The sequence below is a fragment of the Eretmochelys imbricata genome, chromosome 6 (assembly GCF_965152235.1).
Source record: "Eretmochelys imbricata isolate rEreImb1 chromosome 6, rEreImb1.hap1, whole genome shotgun sequence".
NCBI classification, from domain to species: domain Eukaryota; kingdom Metazoa; phylum Chordata; order Testudines; family Cheloniidae; genus Eretmochelys; species Eretmochelys imbricata.
Genome location: NC_135577.1, coordinates 31069320 through 31095768, shown reverse-complemented (window position 1 = coordinate 31095768; position 26449 = coordinate 31069320). Strand labels below are relative to the sequence as shown.

The 26449-nt window shown below is 37.2% G+C and overlaps 1 protein-coding gene across 1 annotated transcript in view; it reads right to left on the bottom strand.

Moving 5' to 3' along the window:
- Nucleotides 1-10881: 10881 nt before the first annotated feature.
- PLEKHA7 (pleckstrin homology domain containing A7) overlaps nucleotides 10882-26449 on the bottom strand; it is a 290610-nt gene continuing 275042 nt past the window's right edge. Inside the window, exons 23-27 of the mRNA XM_077820064.1 lie at nucleotides 26105-26305; nucleotides 22450-22602; nucleotides 17475-17608; nucleotides 16172-16314; nucleotides 10882-10938 (exon numbers count right to left, since the gene is read on the bottom strand). Of these exons, the coding sequence (XP_077676190.1) occupies nucleotides 10916-10938; nucleotides 16172-16314; nucleotides 17475-17608; nucleotides 22450-22602; nucleotides 26105-26305 (654 nt within the window). The 3' untranslated portion in view covers nucleotides 10882-10915. The remainder of the gene's footprint in view (nucleotides 10939-16171; nucleotides 16315-17474; nucleotides 17609-22449; nucleotides 22603-26104; nucleotides 26306-26449) is intronic.

Below are 26449 nucleotides of genomic sequence, written 5' to 3'. Positions count from 1 at the left end.
ACAGTACTAGACCTTGACCAGCAAATAGATTTATGGATGTGTGTCCCTCTGTGCCCCCCAAACATTATTTATTTTATCCTTTTTTACATTCCTGCAATATGCGAGGAAGTAACCCCTTCATTTTATTTGCATATAAAAGAATGTGCATAGATTGTTCACTTATTCAGTACAGAAGCCATCCATTTAAAAAAAAATGTGTGTGTGTGTATACACACTCTATTTACCAACGACCTTACTTTGTTTTATCTTTAGTGATACCATAAAATGGTGGTTATAAGCTGCCAATATTCATGAAAGCACCAGGAATTCATCAACTGCCATTTTACATTGATGTTGGATCATTGACCATCTTTTCAGCTACTCCCACTGTCTCTAATGCATACATAAAAATTGGGAAGAGGTTATTAACTTTCCCTATTGTTAAGGCGAAATGTGCGTATTATGCTATTTCACCATCGAGGGGGGCCTGTTTATATGCAACATCCAGGATTGTAAAGACATTAACTACAACTGTGAAGTTAAAGTGCATTTAAACTCTGTAGGGATGCTCTGATTCACAGCAAAGTGGCCTTAGTTTGCTTTAGCTAAATCACCTTTAAACATGTATACGCACAGAGAAAAATATGGTAGGAACCATTTTGATTTTAATATATTTGTCATTAGCTAATGCCTTTAGTTTGCCGAGTAAGGAAAATACATGTGAAATTTAAGAGAATTTTACTTCTTTGTGTCAGTAAGGGGGAAACTATTAGGATATTGTCCCAAAAGGAAACATCAACAAGAATCCACCAACAAAACTGCTGCCCTGCTACTGCTAATATTTTGGCAGGTTTTCTCAATTAGGACTTTATTGAGCTGCCTTTTCTAGTCTCAGTGGCTGGCTTTCCTACAGTCTGAAATCCAGCTTCTGCCATGAGAAATTCCATCTAGTACATAACTGTCAACAGTCTCATGCTGTCATGGTCTTCACCCGTACTCTGAATGGAACCAACATCCATGCAGCACCTCTGTGTTTTGGAGTATTCAACAGTCCATAGCTCTAGCATCAACTCAGTCTGGTACATCTCTCCTAATTAAACCTTCCTGAAGGCGTGAGGTCAGTTTCTTCCCAGCTAGAATGTTTAGTAGCATTTATGTCCATAGTCAGGTTCTTTTAAACACAGGTTTGAGAGAGCTAAAGAAAGAGCAAAAATTTGACTGGCACACCTAGCTAATCTGGATGTTTTATTCACACGAACAAAATCAGGATTGAAAATCTTGGATCCTGCAACTAATTGCACGCTAGCAGACTATACACCTGCCCTGAGCCCCTCTGGCTTCTGTCCCAGCATTTAGGCTCATGTTTTTTCCATAATCTTCATTTCATAGCTGTTCAGGTAATATTGTAGTACAGCAAGACACTTGCTAGATCGTTCTGTTAGTAACCATAGCTTATCCTTCAGCACCCATGTAATCTCTCAGGTGTGAAAATCTGCCTGCAGCTCCTCAGCTGGCACAACATCTCAGCAGTGTGTCATATAAGGGAGTAGCTCTACATACTTTATTGCATTCTTCCCTGCCAGGCCTAAGGAGCTCCAGGAAGTGACTTGACTGGCATCTCTTTGGGACCCACTACCCAGTCCAGGGGAAATGGGGGAGGAGAAACTGAGAACAAGCTACCAGTTAGTGAGCCCTGAATCTCTGCCATAGCCCAGGTTATAGCAGCCTGAGGGCTACTCTAATTTGCTCCACTCCCTTCGCACCACATAACAGAGAATATGCCCCCAAAATATTGATTGCAGCCCCCAGCTTGGTGTGAATAGTATATTACAGTTAATGGTAAACTGATCTCTAATAATAACACACAGAAGAGTCTCTAATGGAAAAATCAATATGCTACAGGATGTAGCTGGCTTAATTCTGTAGGTGACCCTTTCCCCTCTGCATTGCTATGGAAAAAGTTCCCAGGAGTGGTATTAGACTTGACCATTGACTTACATAAGATTTAGCACATGCTTAATTGTATTGCTGGACCAGGGAAAGTGTGTTCAGGTCCTTGCACATGTGACGCTCCTAGGCTGTTACTGTGCACTGTTAAAGAGCAGCTGAGAACCACCCCAGAGGGGCTTTGTTATGAAAGATGCTCTATTAGTTTTAGATATTAGTATAATAGTGATAGGTAAATAAATTAACTTTGTACATAAGGATACAACCTTTCTGTAGTGTTGGTTTCTGCTACTATGTCAGCCTTACATTGTGAAATAGTTTCTACATCAGAATTGCATTTACATTCAAAGATAGGCACAAACTAGCGCCTCAAGAATCAGGTTATCTCCTCATGGCTGTACATGCATCCCCATTATTGCTAGAGATAGGAGCAACACTAAAAATGTGGTTGCAGGTACTCCTACGTTTTACAGAACAGCACCACTGATATTTATATACAAATACTTTAAAAAGTAACATGGAGACTGATGTCCTTCAGGAAGATTCAATTAAATAAATCACTAGCACTTCTAATCTAGGTCTCAGTTGTGTCAAGGATAGGTGCCCTAAATTACTACTAATCAAACATTTAAATTCAACCTTCATGATGAGGGTAGACCAAAGCCAGTATATTTTGAAAGCCCAAAGCAGGAGACAGAGAAATCTTGATCCCAGTCTTCTACTATAAAGTAAAAAAAGTCTGTCTTTGAAGAGAAAGCAAATGAACAAGCATACATTCCATATAATTGCTGAGTACACACTATTACAGTTCTTGCCACTATCAGTTTGTAGGTAGCATTAGCCCACAGTCTTTGGGAGATGGGGTACCCTTTTGAACAGGCAGAGCACTGGAATGACCTATCCCCCTCACTTCTTTGTACAATGGGGAGCACCTTGTGAGAAAGCACCATCACTACTACCCTCTACTCCAAAATTCCCCTATGAGAAGACGGTCAAGAAAGAATGCTTCCAATAAAAAGGGATCCGTTTTTCTCCCACCCTTCAGAAGTGAAGGAATTCTAGGGCCAAGGAAGTATGATATATAAGGTGCTCTCTAGCTTTAAACCACTGCTTTTTACACTCCCCCTTTTCTTGAAGAGGAGTCTGGCAACTTTATTCCTGAAAGTACAATTTTTAGGACAGCTTCAAAGCTAAAAGTCCTTCTACAGCTGTCGTTGGGGAATTCACATCAAAGAGGATACGCACACGTTGTTCCGATGTCAGCACTGACGGTTGGTGGAAATCTCTGTGGATTTACTACAGTCCCCAGAACAGAGATTAAATTATGCACTGAAGCTGCCTCTATAAACTGCAGGAGACAAAGAGAATAAGTGGCAGTGCACTTTCTCATAATCAAAGCCTGGCATCGTTATTTGCATTAGTTTCCTGTGAGCTGTCAGGGGAAAGTGAAAGGGACATGGTGTCAAGGGACAGAACAGAGTGCAATCTGCGTTTTAAAAGTGACATCAACTACGTTTTTTTCCTGAATCTTTGAGAAATATCACCCAAAGAGTGTGTTCCTCTGGAGCACTGTTCCTGATGCTTCTATTCCCGGGGGAGAATTAAAAGTACAATATGAGACTATGTTAAAGGCCAACAGTTTCTGCTATATAATACATCCAACTCTAAAGATGGCATTTAAGGTGTCTCCAAGCTCAGTGGGAAACAGCTGGAAAAGGAGAAAGAAGAATGAGATGTGGTGGATGACAGAAAAGAGACCTCCAATAAGTTATGGCTCAGAAGTCAAATGTTCCAGGGCTGATCTGAATGGAACCTCCCTGTGTTTTGAGGTTTTCCCATTTGCTAGTCTTGCCTAGCAGTTTCACTCTTTTTAGCCATTCCCAGTAGTGTGTCACACTAGAAAACAGTGTCTTGTAATCAGGTGATTTTCAGCTCTTTCCATATCAGACATAGGTTGCAAGCTACCCACATCAGAAACAACTCAAACTAGATTAAATAAAGCATAGAATGTTTTGCGGCTATAATACGGTGCAGAAATGGAAAGGGGTCCACAATCTGAATAGCTCCTTTTCATCCTAATATTTATTATTCTCGGTTTTCACACAAATGCAGGGTTCAAACCATCATGTTACTTATATGCACAAGGCAGAGATCTGCTATTATGAAAGCTACAAAACTATAGTGTTATGGGTCTTGTTTATTATAACTATAAATAGTAACAACTTCTCTTTGAAATGCAATAGTTCATGTATTTTCAAGTGATAAGCATAACTAAAGAAGCAATCAGTGCATAAGTGACGTGCTCGATTTTATTTAGTGTGTTAAACAGCTGAAGCAGTTACTGCTATCCAAAATAAGAAAAATACAAGCAGGTACTTGGTTTGTAATTTACTCTTTACTGAGGTCCTTGGATATAGCTTATTTACAGTCTACATAGCTTCAGGCTTGGTAACTTGTCAGGTAAAACTATAGCTTTAGGAAGCTCTCCTCCCTCATGGAGTCTGACTTTGAGAGAGACCTCAGACCTGATGGAGAAGCAGTCCACGCCCTACCTGATGGTTAGTTTCCTGCCGCTATTTTGCGGCACTGTCTTATTCTTTCTCATAACACAAAGATGTAGGAGGGTTAGCAAACTACATTCTGCTACTGTTGTAAGTCCTGTTCACTGGGCAAAGAGCAAAATGCAAGGAATCCATCAACAAGTTACAAATTGGAGACAAAAGGCGATTCTTGTAGACAATATCCATACAGGCAAAATAATCACTCAAAAGCAAGCAGCAGTTTCCTTTACCATCTCATATTATCCTCTTTCTTTTCATTTAGTTTTCATAGTAGTAAAGCTCTTAATGGTAACAAAAAATGCTTTTCATTAGAACACAGTTAAGAACATTCAACTTCTTTATTTCATTAAGTCTAATCTTATATGACCAGTCACTAAGGTTTGGAAGATAGACAAATTATGCTGTCAGATTTTATATCTAGAGATAGACATGGGGGAAAAAAACAAACCAACCACACCCCTGCGCTCACAGCAAAATATAGGCAGTATTGTGTGTGTGTATATTTTTGTAATTTGTAGTTAACTGTGCTCAGTCCTATACATATGTATATATCCTTGATTGGGGCCTCTCATTAATAATGCAAATAAGTAATGACAGGTCACTGTTTTGGATTAACGCAAATATTTTAATACATCTAAAGTGATTTTGTGGAATCTCTCCCCTCATTAGTAAAGTCCGGATTTGAAAATATATTATCCTAATTCTCAACACACCGCTGCAAATTCCCCATAGTACTGGATCATTTAAGCTTGTAACTCATTTAATATGAGAAACACTTACATTTTCTACAACTATTGTACTCTACTGGGTTCTCTTACCTTGCCGGCTGGTCCTTCAGCATCTTCATGAGCAGCTCCTCTTCATTTTTCTGTCCCTCAGAGTTTGGTTCTTAGTCTTCCTCTTTATTACATCTGTGCTACCATGGCTTCAGTTACCCCCTTTGTGCAATTAACTCCAAATTCTTCTTTGGATCCCACAACTTCCATCCCTTTTCTCTGTCTCACATTTCTAACTCTCAAATACTCCTTTGTCCTGTGAAACTCCAGATTTTCAAAACAAATTATTTTCCCCACTAATCCATCTCCCCATCTCCTTTCTTGATACCACCTACATCCTACTACCTTCCCCTAATTCCCAACTCATCACTTTGGTGACATCATTGACGTCTCTCTCCTTCCCCTCTGCTTCCAATTTCTTGGTAAGTCCCTCAATAGTTCCACATTGTCACCACCTTGCCCCTCCCTTTGTCTCCATATCCCACTCCTATAAAAAAACTCTTTTCACACCTTGGTCATCTCAACTTTATCACTATCTTTCTCCTACCAGGCCTCCCTTTTCTCACCTTCCCTCTCCAGGCTAACTGAAGTCCAACAGGTAGAGTCATCTTTCTTCCCTCTTCTTGAATCCTTTTACTAGCATCCTGTTTTACCACTCAATTCACATTCCTCATCCTTACCTTAAGGATCCTACTCAATCTTGCTAGCAACTAGATCTCTGCTCTTATTTCCTCCAAATCCTTTTATTTTACTGCTCCCATATTCATCTCCCATACTCAGTAAACCTCCCCTTTAATACCCACAACCTCTTGAAAAAGCCTTCCATTCTTAGGGCATCAAAAACCTCCCACTCCCCTCGCCCCCCCTCCCGCCCCACTCCATCTTTCAAGCTCACGTTTTCCAAGAATTCTTTGTAACATGTTCTCACCAATAGTGTTTTTACACCTTAGCTGAAATTGTTGTCCAATGTTGTTGTTTTTTGTTTGTCCTTCTATAGGTCTGTAAAGCAACGTGTACCTTCATGGTGCTCTAAGTGAGTACTAAGGTGCTCATTTAATAGTATAATAGTTATAATAGTATAACTCACTTTTTTAATTCCTAGGATTCTACATGGTACATTTTTGTATTTTTAATTTGTTTTCTACCTAGAGTCCAAAGTTTTTCTGCCATATTCCAATAATTTATAGTATGCTTCACAATTTTATTTTTTTCTCCTTAGGTTTACCTGTAGTTTAACATTCAAAGTATGGTTGTGGCACAGAATACCTCAACAGGCTTATATTAAAAATGCCCTTTAAAATTCCAAAGCTTTGAACTAAAAGCAATATCTCAAGAAGTTTTCATGAAAAGTTCATCTCAGTTGGTTCAATTCAGCTACACTTAGATGCACCTTTTCAGATAATAGAAAAAAAGTGTAAAGGGGTCAGACTCAATCAATACAGTTGTTCAAACAGAATTCCAGTCACTGTGATGTGTGTACATTTTGTGCTTTTCCTTTGTACTGTTCCACTATGAAGAAAGGTTGCTTTTGCTAGCATAGCAATAAAAGTCTTAGCCTTTTGAATACAGCCAACTAACCAATGGGAATGTTTACCAGGTGTGGAAAAATATAGCAATTTTTCATGTCTTTCCTGTGCATGTCTCTTTCTTTTTATAACTATGCAATCCACACATCTTCTACACAAGCAAATGCTTTAAAATACCCAAAGACAGACATAAATCAGAGAAGCGAAGCCTCAGAACATACCTCATAAGTTTGTTTTTTGTTTTGTTTTTGTTTTCATTTTTGAGACTTAGAAATCAACTAAGTAAATAGCATGAGTTGAAAATAAAGCTGGAAGCAATACCTAAAAGATGACATAAGCATTATATTGTATATAGATTCAAAACAGCAATCCTTGAGCAGATTTCAGCCATTTAAATCAACTTTACTCAGGCTTTGTCATTTTTTTTAAACAGTAAAGGTTTGGTAATTTTATGAACTTGCGGGTGGCAGAGCCATATATAACAATATTCCACACAAATGAGATTTTCTAGAATAAAATCCGCTAAACTAATATGACTGGTGAAAAAAATCTCTCCAATACAGCTTGGTCCTTGTGGGTGTTTCTGGCTGTCCTGGATTAAATTAGTTTTTAGTGTTTATCACCACTATTACTCTCCATTCCCTTGAAGAGCTGGAGTTAATCCAGAGGGGGCAATGTCATCACCAAAACTTCCTAGTAGTCTCCCACACAACTGCAAAACTAGAGCAATGAGAAGGAAAATAAACAAAAGGAGTTCCTGTTCAGTTAAAAAAAAATGGAGACTAATGACAGGTCTGAGGATAACAAGGCTGAGGGTGTTGTGAATTTGTAAACTGTCATCTGTGCAACCACTTTGTAATGTAACAAACTAAAAACACATACAGGTGTAAAGGAAGAAAGATGAGAGTCTTTAGATTAAAAAAAATACATACACTGAATTTTTGCTCGGTGTAAAAACTATGCAGATTAATTACAAACTAGCTCCTCCAAAAGAAAAATATTTGTCTAATATTTTTAATCAGAATGAAAAAAACCTCTCTTTATTCCAACTATTTTATGACTGTAATTGAATGGTGTCTGATCTAAAAGATACCACTCTGAATACATCATAATTTTCTAGGTTTGATGCTCGTGATGGCTGCTGTATAAGTACATAAATAAGACTGTTTTGGTGAATAAATGCAAAATGAAATTGAAAAAAGAAAACAACCACCATCATCCCCAAACAGAGTGGTCACCAAATAGCTCATTAGCATATCTATATTTAAATAAGGGCTTTAAAAAGTGTCATACTTGGGGATATTTTTGCCAAAATATGGGATTAATTATGGACATATAAATTGCTTTGTTTATCTCAGACCAAGAGTTTTCAAGGTCAGTTTATTATTCAAAACATTAATGGTATGTGTGTTAAGGGTGCAATCCTTACATCTCATATGAAGCTCAAGTAAGCAGGTCGTTTATGAATGATGTACATGGCAGAGGAGGAGAATATGAACAGTCTCATCACAACCTGTAGAGCACCTGCACAACTACTATGACAACCAGCTGTGCTTCTCTCCCCTTCTCCCCCCCCTCCCCCGCCCAACACCCACCCCAAAAGACAACAGACAAGTGGAATTTTTGGTCAGTGGGTTGTAGTAGTTCACGAACCCACTGGCTGCACCCCCCCCCCCCCCCACAGCATAGCCCACACACTTCCCCGTTCTGCATCAATAATATATGTGTTTTGTTTTGTTTTTTTTTGTTTTTTTTTTTTACAGAACCATGACACATCACAAATCCCTATGGCTGAGGGTTCCTTTACATTTCAGGCCATGCATGTCCCCACAAATGGGACAAGAGTTTCATAAGCATGTCAGCTTTGTGTTTCCTCTTCACACATTTGAAGTCAAATATTTACGTAAACTCTCTGAAGTTCACAATATCAATCCTGAATGACAAAAAGATCTAGATTTTCTTTTTTAAAAGTTATTGACTGTTTGTTCCCTACATTCCATTGTAGTAAGTAATGCAAGTTTAAGAAGAAAGTCAAGAACTAAAAACCTCCAGTAGTCTGTATCAAACCCATGTCATTTGAAGGCACTGTCATAGTACAAATTGACTCTCACCTGCTATTACAAGAAGTCTTAAATTCCAGTTGGTTTCCAGACATTTTATTGGTTAATTTCTGTCCATACATCACACAAGCGACAGCATGATGTTTACAGGATTAGAGATGCGGAGTGGCAGTTTTTGCATACAGAATATGTAAATTACTCTAGCTACTTTAATTTCATACTGTACCAAGTGTCAAGAATTTGGCAGTTGAGAAAACTCTAAAATAGGAAAGATCAACGTTTAGGTCCCAATTCAGGAAAGCCTGTACTTAAGTGCTTTCCTGAATAGAGATGGACTTAAGCATATATTTAAGAGCCATCCTAAATTCAGCACTTGGTACACAGGAGGCCTGATTCAAATCCTATATAAGTAAATGGAAAAACTCCCATGGACAACAATGGGCTTTGGGTCAGAACCAGGGAGAGCAAAATGTAATTAACAGAGACTTTAAAAACAATGTTGAAAATGATCAACAGGACAGCTGACAAGACAAAAGCAGTAGGAGTGTTATGTTAATATTTTAATCTGTACATACACCATTTACCCCAAACTGTTACATTTTATTTAAATTAACATTTTATTGCAAAATATTCATTTCATTTCTTTTCATGTTTTATAAAGGCAAAAATAAAAATTTTATTTTGGCAAAATGTTATGAAGCTGACACTGGCAGTACTGAGTTAGTTAAAAATAGACTGCATTTTCTAAATATATTTCTTAAGAATAGCTTCTGAGTATCGTAAAAATACAATATGAATTTTTATTTTATGCATTTTAAACAAATGTGAAGCTCAATCCATTTAGTTTCTTTTTAAACCCATTATTTGACTGCAGCAAAGAAACAGAAGTTAAAAGTCTCGCAAAACACTGCAAAGTATTTGTGAATCATTCCTGTCTTAGCACTGGACTCAACTAAAAATTACACAATATTGTGCGATTTTTGCATGCCTTATACTGAAAGTGTATACATACTTTTTTCAAGTAAAAAAGCAACAGCAATTCATTTAAACTCATTTTCTTCATATGTAACTGGCCAACTCGTCACCCTATACCCAAGCAAAATATCAGACTTGAAAGTTTTGGCAAAATTAAGCACCAGTTAAATTTACATACAAAATTAGCAAGTGCCACATTGCATTATTTCTGTTGTTTCCATGATAAAAAGCAATATGTGATGTTTTGCATTAATTAAAGCAATTAAATATTATATATATTTACTAGTAAAATCACACATTCTATTAACATTTTATTGCTTACTTCACACATTAGAATTAAAATTTCTTTTACTTTCCAGTCCTCTTAAGAAAAAATATATCTTTTTAGCATCTTGTTACTGATGGGGACAGTGCTATTGTCAATGCTAACACACTGGGTACTGATATTTGAAAATTAACTACATGGAATTAAAAAATATACATGAGTTAGCAGCTGAGTGCCATAATTTTGTTCATTATGTGCAAACATGATGGTTACTAACACTTAGAAATGGAAGCTGAGACCTTTGCTATTTCTTATTTAAAGGGCACATGAGAGTGATCAATTTTGCCAAAAAAAGAAGAAAATTCTCAGTAAACTTCTCACTTGAGTTAGCTTTACCCAAATGCCATGATGTGCTTCCAAGATTATTTGATTTGCATTTTGTCAAGAGGCTGTACGATATGCATCTGAACTTGAGGGTGAAGCAGTAATATTTTGTAAAGTCTGTGTAAGCAGCTTTTTTTAAAAAACGAACTCAGCCTTTGATTAAAAAAATCTAAAATATATTCTGTTTCTAAAAATACATCAGTATTATACAGAGTATGTCAAAAGTGCCATTTATTTATATAAAAAGTCTGAACTAAAACAATGCCAAACTAAAATGATTTAAATTTATTTGTTTTTCATAGAAAATCCCTCTATTATTCTCTGAATTTGTTTTTGAAAAATTCTGTGATCAGCTGATGAGTATCTTCCGAGAAGCTGGTGTCATGAAGACATTCTTTCTTCCACGCTCTGGCATCAGATGGTTGTTGGCTTGTATCTTATGTCAATGTTCCATTACTGCTTTGGCTGGTATGAATTAAAACAAAATGCAGTCAAATGCGGTAGCGTAGGCTGATGCCAACCAGTACACATTTTCAGAAAAACATGGTTTTGTATTGCAGCCCTCAGTAAGGTAGGATGGATAATAGATATTTAAAATTGTCTGACCAATTATTACTTGATGCCATTGAGATTCTGGATGATGTCCACTGATCTAGAAGCATCATTGTAAGCCCCTAATGTAATGGCTAAAATTATTAGATTCTTTCCTTAACTCTGTCCCTTAAAGAGAATGTGAACTTTGGATGTGAGTTTTTGTGGTAGTTCCCCAGTACAAGTTCACTGTTGGTATCTGGGGACAGTGCTTTTATTTTTTGCACTCTTTTGAAAAGTTCAAGGCCAGATTCTGATACTCTTACTCGTGAAAAAACACCTCACTCCAGGTGTAATCCGGTTTGACTTTAACAGGACTACTAGAAGTCTCAGGTGCCATTCAGTTTGAGCAAGGGTGGTGGAATCAGGCCCTCCAAATTGGAAAGTGAACTAGGCAGACATTAGTCCACTTCCATCATGGTCCCCTGCTGCTCTGAGTGATGTCAGAACAACTTTACCGCTGTCAGTCTATCATTTGTGATACACCTTGCTGAAGGCAAGTCACCTTTTACGACGGTCAGGTCCACTACTGAGCAGAACTCCTATTGACATAAACTGATGTGTGCGCAGTATTGGGCCTTTCTAGAGCTTTTCTAAGTATGGAGATTTCTTAACTCTGAGAAGTGCTGGTCTCAAAAGTCCTCCAAAACACAAAACCATGGTAGCCAGAGACTAACTCTTTTAAAGATGTTCAGTCACACTTACTACTAAACTTATTTCATGTACTTTTATACAATCATATGAGAGAAAACTAGCCCATCTGAAAGCAGGAAGACAAGAATGAATTAATAGTAAATTCTGGAGATACAGTGAGTGCCAAATCAGAATACTGTCAGTATTATGATATATTTAACTATTGGTAAGTATTTCCCATTTTAAGTATAGGGAATAATGCAAATACCACTGAAATGGGCAGTAAATGTTCGTTTTTAATGGTGGTGGAATAAATGTCCTTTTTAAATATGGTGCCCACAACACTTGCAGCTAAGAACTAACCTAAACGAGCAGCAAACATTATCATTCGATTAGTATAATAATTTAATGGGAAACCACTGAATGCATGGCATCAGTCAAACAAACTACTGTAAAGTTAATTACACAAGGCCAGCTTGTCTCAAACTAATCTTTAATTTTAGTTTCTTCAAAAATGTACCTGATTTTGTCCCCACAAAATTGCATGTAGACCCAAAACTGCCTGTGTACGAGGATTCCCATTTTTGCAGGTACGGTGCTCAACAGAGGTGTGTGCCACTTTGCAGGTGAAAACACATGCGCACATTTTCAATCCTGGAAATTGTTGTTGAAAATGTGGTCCCAAATTTGCCAATAGCATTTACATTTTAGTTTTTCTTTTGCCACACGAAGATGATCAAAATAACCTTTACTTATTTTTAACCTACAGCAATCACCTTAAAGGCTTCTGCTAGCTCATGTATTAGTTCGAAAGTAGCAATATTTACTGTCTGAGAACAGAGTCTTCTGGTCACTGAAAACTGCACACATGCATTAATGTGGATAAATTTTACATTATTGTAGTAAAAAGTGTTAGTTTTTGACAAAGTTAAAGCAAAGATGTAATGACAAATTAGACATGCCAGAGCAGTTAGTTCTTACTTTTAAGGTGTTTAGACAAATGTGTAGTGAAATCCATTGCTTAAGGGGGAGTGAGGTGGCTGTGGTACAGAAGGTGAGGGTGCTTTAGATGGGTAGGTCAACTGGTGAGCTAGAAGGGATCACACACACAGGAATTAGGTAGCATAATTAAACATACATATTACAATAGAGCCACCTTAACTATCTAACTACTACATGAAAAGGAAACACTGCACCAGATTAGTAATGCAATGGGGTGTTAAAATTATTTTCGTTACACACTATTTAACATCTCCACCTGTTTCTGTATCTTTCAGTCACATTAAAAGCAGAAATGGTTTATTTTCACAATACACAAATTAAGGAAAACCCATATTAATATGAAGCTCATTGGAACAACATGGCAAAAAACATTGATTTACACCAGTCAAACTCTGTACACAAAATCTGAAATCCCAGGATAGCACCGATACTGTACTTGTTAGTCCAGTTTCATAATTTGACTGAAGTTACACTGGTATAAATGGGCAGAAAGCAAGAAGATGTACAGCAAATAGGAAGGTGAAAAAATACTTTACAGCAAAATATAGTTTATAGCTTAATTAATAAATTATACGAGAAGTCAAATGTCTTTTTAAGGCCTCAGCTTGAGGCATCCTCTGACTATAATGTATGCTCAAAATAGAATGCTTTTTCTATATACAATGCACAGAAATAATGTTACACTAGAAGACATGAAATCCTGATTTCTTGGCATAATATTAAAGACTCAACTAATTTCTATGCTAAGCTCTGCCTTTACAGTCATGGAGGGAAAATGGGTACCGTTCAGTTCAAACTGCTATTTGAGAAGTGGCTTTTTGATACTTGATCTCACAGATTTCATCCATGATGTACAGATTGACGAGAGATTCATATTCATTTTCAGGAGTGGAGGAACTTTGCAGTTGAAGGTTGTGGCTTGCCTAGGTATCAGCAGCTCACATTTTATATTACCATTTATTATTTTATAGCATCCTAGATGCATCACAAAAAGTATAACTTGGAAAAATTTCAGAAACAAACCTTACAGTAAAATTGTACAAGGCAATCTTTATACTAAATCTAGGCATTATGGGTAGGATTTTCAAAAGTGCTCAGAATGGGCCTGTGTTCCCTGGGGATTTTACCATTGACATCGCTGGAGCAAGATTAGACCAGCACCAAGAGTCTTTGAAAACCCCACCCTTAAATTCAGACCTAGAAAATAGAACAAACATGAACAGATATCCAACTGTGCAAAGAAGTAATAAAAATCCTGTGGTGCTCTTTTTAACTGGCCCGATCAGCCAATATCAATTTCTGAAGGCTCAAACACCTAAATTATTTTCATTCTGAAAGAATATATTGTCATTACTTTCACTAACTCTTACTATTTTTTTTAATTCATTAACATTAGCTCTGGATTGAGGGCTACCGAAACCACAGCAATCTCAGTTATAGAAGAGGAACATTTTGGTCCCCATCATGTGGATGCAGGGAGCAACTTATGTGGCTCTCCTTACAGGATTGGGCCCTTAGATGGTAAAAGAAAGAAAACAGAGAAAAGAGAAAAAAGGAAAGAGACTATTGATAGTTGAAATAAGTTTTTCAGGAAGCATTTAAGATGTTCTAGGGACTATATATAATAAATGTTTATGGGAATTTTGTTTTCCTGAATTTCTAACAATTTTGTTGGCACCCACGTAAGCCCTACTTTTTCAGTTTGATATAAAAGAAGTTAAACTGTAATAATAAAAATGTAACAGCTATTTTTGTGGGCTAGGAATTTGATCTCCAGCAATCTTATGATTTAGTGCATTTACAATGTCTCCCCCCTTCCACACAAGCACTCATTCTTCTCAGTTTGGGGGAGAATGTGTTGTGGTTCCTACATCCTTACTCACCGATGAGCAATTTTCCCCTTTCATGGATATGGAGACTTTAGGTCTTTGTATTCAGTTTTTAGTGTTTTGTTTGTTTGTTTTAACTGAATGGCCCTTTTATTGCCAAGCATCCAAGTGCTGTCTTTCGTCCTCAATGAATCATCCTATCCTCCCAAATCAGTTGCCATGAAAATATCTTTCCTGAAGCAAAGATGATGTAATGTATAGCTTCCTCTTAAACTACACACAAAATCTCTCCAAATAGTCAAAACTCATAACCCCCAAAATAACATTCCCCCCCTAAAAAAAAAAATCAGCCTCCCCTCAAGGTTTGCTGCCACTGTGTCTTTGAATACATAGCCTTATTCAATAAAAGGAAATTGTGTGTGTTTCTATGGATGAACATTATATGTCCAGTTATTGAAATCATCTATCTTAAATGCAGTGGTCTCCAGTGCTTGGGTGGCAAGTGCCATTCATACTGACAATTGCAGTTGAGAAACATGTTTTTTCCCCCATCAGAGTTGAAATAATTTCCATTATTCCAATTCTCCACTAGAAGAGTTGGCAGTGCCAATTACAAATGAATAGTCAGATACTTGGAACAACAACTATTAACATGTTAACTGTCCTATTTGATAGGACTGTTTCTGCTGACATTTTCTAAGTTAACAAATATTTCAAACGTAATGAAAGCAAGAGTGCAGTTCCCATTTTCAATGATGACACACACTATAAAGAACCCACTGTCATCACCAGGCAAAGAGGATCCTTGCCTGGTTGGTCTGTTCTGATCACTAAACTTGTTCATGAGACAGGAACATACAGTAAGCCAATTTTGCAATAACTCCTTCAGCATTATAAGGGCATCATAGTGATTATAGTTAAAGTCGCAGGTGATTTTCTGTTATCCCAGTCACTGAACCCCTTTAATTTTTCTTTAAAAAAAGCTCTTCTGGCCCAGCGTTTTTCTTGTTTAGCCTCAGCTCAACTGATTTATTTACTTTTCTTTAGCAACATACAAAGATGTTTAACAAGAAAGTTTCAAATACCATGTCATTTGGCAAGGTTCAGCAGTGATGGTATCTATCAACATCCCAAACAAAATGTCAGCGCTCTGTTTCCCTTTCACCAATTTCTCTCTGCATTTTTTCCATTCACAGTAATGTTTTAAGTAAGTGTAGAAAACTACTGTCACTTCAGAAGGCAAATATTGTAATTTAGGCTACTCAGTAATGGCTATGTCACAGTTTCGAGGTCATGGGATTAAAATCTCAAATATGACGGGCTAGATGTATCAGTGCCACCTATAACAATAGCAGGCTTTCAGCTTCATCATCATAACCAGAGAGAGATCTCCCTTTCTTTTTACACCAGCCCAAATTTTCAAAGCCAATCCTCAAGCCTCTCTAGTTTGGTATCTGTAGAATTTGATATCTGCTGTTTGATTCCTAATTTTAAATAAGACTGTCAATAGAATTGTATCATAGCGGCAACATCTGTATACAGTGCAGTTCAGCAGACAACCATATAGACTCTTAAAAGTAGATAGCTATAAGAATAAGAACACATTTGTCACTGCCATTATTTCGGAAATAACAGAGCATTACCTGCTACCTCCTTGCTCCGCTGAGAGGCTTCAGAAGCCAAAGCATATGATATGGTAATGATGCGTTCCTGCTCCTGCAGCTGTGAATCTAAATCAACTGAGTTGTGTTTGTCCTGAGCAACAGTAGGCTGTAGGTTGTGCATACTAGTGGGAAAGTGAAAAACAACATTAACGTTTACAAACATAAAGAAAATCCATGGTACAGCACAGAACAAAGCTTGGTTTCATACCCTAGAAATCTTACTCCAGACTTTTGTAAAATGCTTTACAAAACAGTGATTTAGATACACTAACAATGCAGTGACTCAGTATATACCACAAACAAATAACATAGTCATTATATCTTCTGCAATAACTCATGCACAGCCTCAAATACATCTTAAAACCCTTCGCTGAAAACAGGTTTGTTTACATGAAAGCAATATGAAAAATTAATGGCTTTTCTTTGAAGTTAGTGAGGATACTTGTTAGCGCTAAGAGAAAGAGGTACAACCTAGTGGCCTACAGGTCCCGTCTCTTCAAACAGAGTATAAATGACAAGGCAGGCACTTGAGTTGATGATAAACTCTTGATGCTGAAAGTTTCAACTGCATCAATATGAGCAAGTCTATGCCAGCTCTAAGTAGCCAGCAAGTTCTTTGAAAATCTGTGTCTAAAAGGTGTAGTATAGATAGAAAACAGTGTTCTATTCCCAGCTCTGACATGGACTTTCTGCCTTTGGGTCAAATCACAACCTCTCCATGCCCCAGTTTACCTACCATACCTGCCTAAAAGACATTTTGTCAGGATTCACTAATACTTTTAAACACTCAGACATACAAGTAAAAGTCATTATTAGGACAGTAGTAGCCGCAGCCCATGCTGTTATGTTATATGGCTGTAATTCATAAAGTCGCATGTATATAAAAGATGAAAATGGCTAAGAATTTAACAATTGAATAGTAACAGACTACAAATCCCAGTGATGATTAAACCTAGTGATATTCTGAACAAAAACAGCTTTCAGCCATGCTTGTAGCTGTTTCCATCACTTCAGACTTCTTGTACAGATATTTTAAGGCTTCAGAGTGACGCACACAGTGACATGCCTGGAATTTTGTAGATAATCCCTCCTCCTATATTGTTTAGATACACATATCCCTCTCGAAGTGTATTTATCATGTATATCACATCTGTATATTTTTCATAAAAGTTACACAATACATTGTACCTTGGTTTAATAATCAGCATTAGATCTGAAAAAATCTGTGGTATAGAGTTGTTTGAGATTTAAAAGAAAGGAGGGATTATAAAAGTAATCTGACCTAGACCTGGTAAGAATATTCTTTATCTTTTCTGCTTTACGGTGTCTTGAGGCTAATTCTTCTGAACTTAGAGGTTCTTCAGGGTCCAGCTCAACATAGCGGTCTGGAATTGCCACCTTTTCAGGTTTTGACAACTATGGAAAAAGAGAGAGAATGTAACTTCTGACAGCTAGGACTTCAAAAACTCAAAGGTATAGCTATTCTCCACTAGACATATTAACCCAAATGGGAATTGCATGTGCACATTGACTGGAGTATGATATGGATCATCACAGCACTGTGTATTGCCCTGATTCTAAACATTTCCTTTGAACTTGAACTAATGCCCCTTAAGGATTTTTTTCTCTTCTGACTTTTTCTCTCCTTTTGGGAGGTAAATCATTGGTGTAGAGCTGTGACTAGTAAAGGAGATTCTGGGAGGAGTCAGGGTTAATACAGGTTCTGTCTGCAGCTCATTCTGTCAGGCAACAGAGCCCAGAGTGGAATTGTATGGCTTGAAGTTGCTGTATAAAGTTGATAGAGGCCAAAGCTGAGATTCTCTTGGTGCCCTTTGCTACAAAGCAAATATAACCTAATGTTTGAATGCTTGTATTTTACAGGGTCTGAGGCATGCATCACCTTTCCTTATGAATAGCAAAGAAGGAAATGCTTGGAGGCTGTTGGTTTTTTTTTTAAATAATAATTTGAAAAATTGGGAGTCCCAAAAATTGCCACAGGGACAACCTGACACAGACATACACTCTGTGTGACTAATACTACACATATTATGCAAATATAATAATGCAGATTAAAACTTCTAATTAGGAAGTTGCAAAACAGCTGGCAATATATCTAGCAATTTTAACTTGGACGGATTTCCTGCTTGAAGAATTCAGAGCTTAAATGGACACATTCATAAGATATTGAACCAGCCAGCGAGCAGCAAATTGACAAGTGCACTTTGATAGCCAACACTAATTAAACATAACAAAGTGCTTGTGAAGAACACAAATGAATAAGATAAGAGTAAAGGAAACGTGAAGAAAAGAGTGGAAGTCCTTCACTTCTTTGGATCTGCAGCTGAAAGCTATCTGGAGGACTGTATGATTCAGAGTTCTGAGTAAAGAGATCCCAAGCCTTTCACCTTTAGGTCACTCTGTTAAAATCCAACCCAATTCAGTGGCCTAAGAAAAATGACCTGATTTTTCCCCAAGTGGGCACCCCTAGCTATTGGTGTAAGTGTATACCAGAAGCGACCACAAACCCAAATAACATAGTACAGAAATCATATTATTCAGAACTCAAATAACTTTAGAATCAAAATAGCTGACTTTTACCTTCCTTTTGTCATAATCTTAAGAAGTACCCACCAAGTTCTATTCCTCCAACCTCAATCAGCCACAGAGGTCTGCCTCCTGAGACCTCCCTTTTTCCATCAGACTTCCTTACTTTTTAACACAACTTAATTCTGAGTTTAGCAGGTATCCTGCTAAGGTATCTCTGCTGAGACTAGATCAGCTCCTCTGCTCACTTTGCATTGTCTCAAGCAGATAGGCCAGACAGTGTATAGTGTAAAACAAACAAACAAGCAAAAATCTATTAAGTGTGAGCAGCAGGTCAGTTGGCCAATGGTACAGAACTTTGTGACTGAGTTTTCTTAAAGGGTATTGGGGAGCCTGAGGCCAGGGTGACATGGACAGGGTCTGGTGAGGTCACAAGAAAAAGAAGCCCTTAATCCAGATCCTCATCTCTGCTGAACTAAATTTGTGCCACTTCACTATGCAAAGTGACCACAGATTTTCCCTAAAGGGACAGCTGGGGACTCCCATGGCATGGGGGATTCTTCAATTGGCATAATGCCAGTATAGATGGCTCTATGCTAGCCTCTTATGATCTCCCTCTCAGCACAGGGCTCACCCCAGGGGCCAGAGGATGAGGCTAGAACCCCATGCACTCCAGAAATCTTGCCAGCATAATAGCCCCCTAGGGGACCAGAGCAGCTTTGGGCTGCTCTAACTTGTACCAGAAGCCAGCCCCAGAAGGCAGGGAAAGGCAGAAAGGAGGCTTAGAGCGGAGGATTGAACCCCTATTCTCTATTACAACTGGCACCTTTAGCAGGAATTTCATCAGCAGGGCCAAGAATCTAATGGGCATGGAGAATTAGCTACCCCCTCGGACTTCTAGACTGGGACCTACATTTTAAAAAAAAATGATAACCTTTGTATCATAGATACATAGACTATGTATCTACCACAAAACTGATCAGATATGCATATAATTAATTAAAGGGACAAATCATTCATTGAGAAAAGGTCTGACCAAACAGGGCACAGCTGCTGCCACTGTCAACAGAGATGAACCTCCAGCTCTGCTGCTTCCCGTCCATCCCTGGTATATTAGTTCACACTAAGCCCTGGTCTACACTAGAGAGTTAGGTCAACACAAGGAAGCTTATGTTGACCTAACTCTGTAAGTATCTACACTAAAATTTCATTCCCACCAACATAACTCGCCTGCTACACCGACTTAATAAGTCCACCTCCACAAGAAGTGTAGAGTCAATGTCGATGTGGTTAGGTCAACGCAATGTCAGTGTAGATACCGTGTTGCTTACATCGACTGTTGCTCGCTTTCAGAAGTCATCCCACAATGCCCCACTCTGACAGTTCAATGGTGCAAGTGCTCCTGGTGAGGACACGCACCACTGACACAAGGAGCAAACTGTAAAGACGTACAACCGATGTAATTACTGTGGTGGCTATATGCCAACGTAAGTGAGGTCAACTTAATTTTATAGTGTAGACATGCCCTTAGCCTGCCAATTTCCAAATACTGGCATGATGGGAGCTGTACTGTGGTGCACCTTTCAGGGTCTACAGGAGTAGAGCTCCATTCCTGTTCAATTTAAGAAGGGGAGCCGGGTACAGTGAGGGATTCCAATGGGCCAGGGTAGAGCTGAGCAGGTTTGTAAGAATAGGGCATGAATTCCCCAACTCCCAAAATCCACAGGAGTGGAGTGCTCCTCATTGCACACATACAAAGATTAAATCCAATACCAACTGAACTCTATCAGCAAAGACTCCAGTATGAAGGTATCAAGATATAACAACTTCCTGATTCCACAGGCAATGTACTGCAATTCAAGACATTGTTAAGGATCTTTACTGACTTTTCAACTCATTCTGTACACTAAATGCATCGATAGCAAGTATGTGGATGAAACCAGACAACCACTATACTCTTGAATGAACGCACACAGGAAAATGATAAAAGACAAAAACACCACCTCACTTATGGGTGAACACTTTTCACAAAGCGAACACTCTACATCTGACTTATCAGTCCTCATCCTCAAAGGAAATCTGAACAACACTTTCAAAATACGAGCCTGGGAGATTAAATTTATAACTTTGTTAGACACTAAAAATCATGGACTGAATACAGAAACTGGATTTATGGCTTACTGCAACTGCTCCCCCACCCCTTCCTTTCCTCCCTATGACTGGAGGGGTATTAATGGGCCATTTCACTCTGAATGTTCCTTTGAAATGTGTGTTAACTAGTTATGCTTAACAATCCGTTCCACCTTGTATTTATTTAGCTGTGACACTGAATCAGTTTCCCAAACCCAAAGAAGAGCTCTGTGTAAACTCAAGAGCTTCTCTCTTTTACCAGCAGAAGTTGGTTCAATAAAAGATATTTCCTCACCCACCTTTAGGGTGACCAGACAGCAACAAAAATCGGGACAGGGGGTGCGGGGTAATAGTAGCCTACGTAAGAAAAACACCCCAAAATCAGGACACTCCCTATAAAATCGGGACATCTGGTCACTTTACCCACCTTGTCTCTCTAATATCCTGGGACCAACACAGCTACAAAAAAACCCTGCATTCTGTTACAAATACTTTCAGATTCTTTCATTTCCCTTTTCACACAACACTATGACAGGTTTCAGAGTAGCAGCCGTGTTAGTCTGTATTCGCAAAAAGAAAAGACTGGGAGTGGATGGGTCATTACACAAAGTAAAACTATTTCCCCATGTTTATTCCCCCCCACGCCCCACTGTTCCTCAGACGTTCTTGTCAACTGCTGGAAATGGCCCACCTTGATTACCACTACAAAAGGTTCTCCGCCCCCCCACACCCCCCGCTCTCCTGCTGGTAATAGCTCACCTTAAGTGATCACTCTCGTTACAGTGTGTATGGTAACACCCATTGTTTCATGCTCTCTATGTATATAAATCTCCCCACTGTATTTTCCACTGAATGAATCCGATGAAGTGAGCTGTAGCTCACGAAAACTTATGCTCAAATAAATCTGTTAGTCTCTAAGGTGCCACAAGTACATAACACTATGTTATACTGCCTCTGAGCCACCAGATGGCTCTATAGCATTTCAAATAAATGCTTTATGAGTTATGAAAACTGCTGACAAAATCCGGCACCGATATCACTGATTTAGATTTTTCATATAGCCTATAGTAAAGACAAGATTTATTTTTCCTGACCAGTATAAAGAGACATTCACTCTTCTGCTGTACCATGTTGTGCCAGTTCACATTAACCATGAGTCACAGCTGGATAGCTTCCTTGAGGTAGCTTTTTCTTCTATACCTTTCTCTACTTCCTATTTTAAATTAGCCTTCAGTGTCTAATCCTTTCAACTCTAATCTGAAATCTGCATATGCAATATATAATTTGTTTTATTTTCCTCTACTAAAACTTTTGTAAATATTTTCTACAGCACAGGGCGAACATTTAACATTTTCTCTCTAATAAGGCCAAGCACTCATATGATCCTGGTCTCCAAAAGTGAGATACTTTCAGCACAGGGCCACCAGCCTAGTTCTTCATTGTTTATAAAACTCTCTATTAAACTGGAACTTTCAGGGAAACTCTTGAAACACAAGAATTTGAGAGGAGAAGAATTACCTAAAACTTAGAAAAACTGAAGAATTTTAGACATACTGTATGGAACAACATACCACTAGCATTACCTCTCTGCTGATATCTAAGTCATAATCTTGAGGTTCCAGGTCCATCTCTTTCACTGGTACAGGCTGAATTTTTAACCAGTCATTTTCGTTTTTCTCTTCTCCACGTATTGCTCTCTCAAGTAACTGCAAATCAAATTCTTGTTCTCGTTTCCACTGGTAACAGATACAAAACAATTAATGGTGTATACCAACAAATAGATCTCCTAGAAATGTTTATGACCATAGCCTCTAATATTAGGTTGCTGAAAGAGTCCATGAAGTTATACTCTTAAATAACTGACACACAAAAAACATGACTGTCATGCAAAAAAATGTTTGTTAGTCTTATTAGTATTACATTTGATTTCTAGCTGTGCTATAAGATTTTACTATTTTTTTTGCATGCTGTAAAAAACTGTTGATCAGTATTAAGCTCTAATAAGTAAACTTGTGATGACTGTGCATAAGTCCCGTTAATAAGAAGTAAGTGCTCCGTGCACATACATTAAGGGGACCATAGGCAGACTGTTTTGGTTTCAGTGACCTTAGAGAATGATAGAATACGGAGCAATAAACATCATAAATACATATCTTATCAAATAGGATGACTTTGAAGGGTGGACGTTTACACAACAGCTGAAAATTACACTAGATCTTATTTCAGAGTAACACAGAGCCGTGTTAGTCTGTATGCGCAAAAAGAAAAGGAGTACTTGTGGCACCTTAGAGACTTAGAGATCTTATGCAGAAGTGCACAGTAATTATTACAACTAATACTCCACAGATACATATATTAACTGAAATTATAATGCTAATATTAAATTCCATTGGTCCTGGAAATATTTAAAATATCCTCAAAGCCATCTTAATCATAAAACTTCAATAAAAAGATTGTTTCATTCTCCTTATAAGATCAACCAAAATTTACAATTTATTGGTTATCATTATAAAAATAAAAATCTCACAATAAAAAGCTTACCAAAAGAATAATTGCCTTTACAAGGCAAACTTTTAGCTATCATAGAATCATAGAATCTCAGGATTGGAAGGGACCTCAGGAGATCATCTAGTCCAAACCCCTGCTCAAAACAGGAACAATCCCCAATTTTTGCTCCAGATCCCTAAATGCCCCCCTCAAGGATTGAACTCACAACCCTGGGTTTAAGCAGGCCAATTCTCAAACCACTTTGAATTAAGCAGCATGTTTTGGGGGTTCAAAGTTGAAATTATGACAGAATGCCCCTCCTTAGCTAGGCATATTTTATATAACTTAATACAAATTTATATGCCTAAAAGATGTTATTGATGTAGTTATGGTCTCATCAAATGCCACAAATGCCTAACATGGTGGCAATGTCATATTCATATTAGTGGAGCCCTGGAATTTTATCTTACAAAGCTGAAAACAGAAAATATCATACCCCTCAACCCACAAATCAGTATTTATATTCTGAACAAGAAAAGCACTCCTCCAGTATTTGACAATGTAGAAAGCAGAATATGTTGCTATATGTTTCACACATCTGCTTTTCTTACATCTCTCTCCAATAATTATACTGCACAAGAGCAAGTACTGTAACTCTTGACTGGCTTTGATTAAAGCTTACAGCCACTTTTACTCCACTAGGTTACACATATTAAAAAAAAACCCCCTGATTTAAACCTATTCATGCACAAGCTCTCAATAATCACTCAAAAATATGTAGTTTTTATATATATTCAAAATGTAATTTAATTATAAGGCAGTTAAAACTCATGTAAAAAGTTAGAAAATCTTTTTTTAGGATTCAAAGGGGAAAATACGTTTTCTTACAAACACAGTGCTCAAGACGCAATCTTCTACTCATATTCAACCAGGACTGATTGCCATAATATATTTTATACTTACATAATATTAATTTCAAGATATTGTTATATTGGTAAGAAAAAACATCAAACCATTATTATGTAGCAATATGTTTATTGGCTTTGATGTGGAGACATTAAAAAGGCATTTTATATAACAAATAAATCCATGTCCTATGTTCAATATTTAAAATGTCATACTACACTTGAGAGGTGATGAATTTAAAAAAAACCCAGTGCATTATATTAAAATTAGAGTTACACATACAATGTATGTTTAAAATAGAATGTTACATACTGTGCAGCAATTAAACTAATTACATATTTAGCTGTTTACCATCTTGGCCACTAAATAATTGTAAGGCTGCAAACAAGCAAATGTGCTATCAAACATGCTTTTGTGTGTTGGAGCCCTCTAGATACAGGAAGAGATCTCTATGAAACAAATCAATAGCTAAAGGAGATCATTTTAATTCCTTATAGCAAGGAACAAGATGGCACACAAATTTGTACATAAAATATTCATTAAAATTGTTAAAGGAGTGTTATGAAATGTTTAAATTAGAAGAGTGCAAATATATTAGCGTTGTACATTAAAAGTTCAGGTTTAGTTTTGCTAACTAAAACATGAAAATGGCAGTGATATCAAAATTGTGCATTTCTGCAAATTTGTGATTGCAAAATGCAGGCCAGCATGGACGAATGTCTCCAAGAAGTGTACCCATATTTATTTGATGAAGTAAACAAAGATAATTGGGTTGTAAATTAGTGTTTCTGAAGGATTCTTAAGAAATGGGAATAAAAAATTGAGTAATATCAAGGGATTTAGAAGTGCTAATAATTGACACACAGCTACTAAAATGCAATTAAGCCTGGTAAAAATTGAGTAGTCTAGTTAGAAATTATTTTGAAATAATTAGAAACTTTTTACTTCTTTTAAACAAAAGAAGGAATTAGGTATTATGAGTGACAATTCTAAAAGCAAGAGATCTTGTGCAATGAATTAGGTAAATAAGGTGATCGTTCTAAGGCTCTAATGAACCAAAAGAAAAATACATTTTAAAAAGGAAGGCTAGCATTACAGTGGCTGTGACATTTACAGTACATCCTTCGTTTGATACCATGACATGATCAGATAACTTCACCAATTAGAACTGCTTTGGTTAGTGTCCAAAATGTATAATTAAAAAATTCTGTTCAGTACAGCATTTATTCTCAAACAAAAAAAAGAAATCCTCTTCTTCAGCAACTGAACTTTGAGCCTCATTAAAATATTCCACATTTGAGCTTTAAAGAATAATTTATAATAATTAAAACACATTAACTGTTGCATAAACTTCCATTAAATAGGATTAGATCTTAAAACTGATTATCAGTTTATTTATATTTTGTCAACACCTCATGGAAAAAACCTTGGTTTGCTATCACCATATATATCTCCTAATCTAGTTATAAAGATTTTAAACACACTATATAAGAACATTCTAAAAGGCCCATTCTGTCATAAGCAATCTGAAAGGTGTACAAACTTCATTTTGCTTTCTAAATACAGTTCCAATCAATAAAAACAATTCCTGTCTCTGAAGTCATTTCAATATATACTATTCTCTTCTTGCCACGTTGTTCTCTGACCAACTTACCTGCACAACCAGCTACACAGACTGCAACTATTTGTTATCAAAAATTGATCATTTGCTATTCACACTCTTGAAACAGGTATTACACTATAGTATATTTAGAGTAGAAGTATCATGCACTCTCAGGTGAAAGTGCTTCCTAGAAATATGACAGATCATATTTTTTTAGTCCTTTTAAGGCATGTCTAACATACTGAGCCTATGTCTGCAGAAATGGGCCGGATGAAAGACCGAGATGAAACAGACTGTCTTTCTCCTTGGCTAAGAGTTCTCTTGCGTTCACGAACTAATGCCTTCTGATGTCGCTTCATTCTTTCTAGTTGTTCCTCAGCACTCATCTTGAATCTTTGGTGGTCTCCAGAGTATAAGCGTTCCAAGGCACTCTTTGGTCTCTCCTGTTAAAAGTGATCAAACCATATGTTGTAATTAATACTTTATAAGTAGTATACTAAAAAAGTTAACTCTTCCTCTATTTCTCAGTGTAAATGAGTTGATTTTATCCTATTGTCTTTTAAACTATTTTGCGTATTTTCAACTCT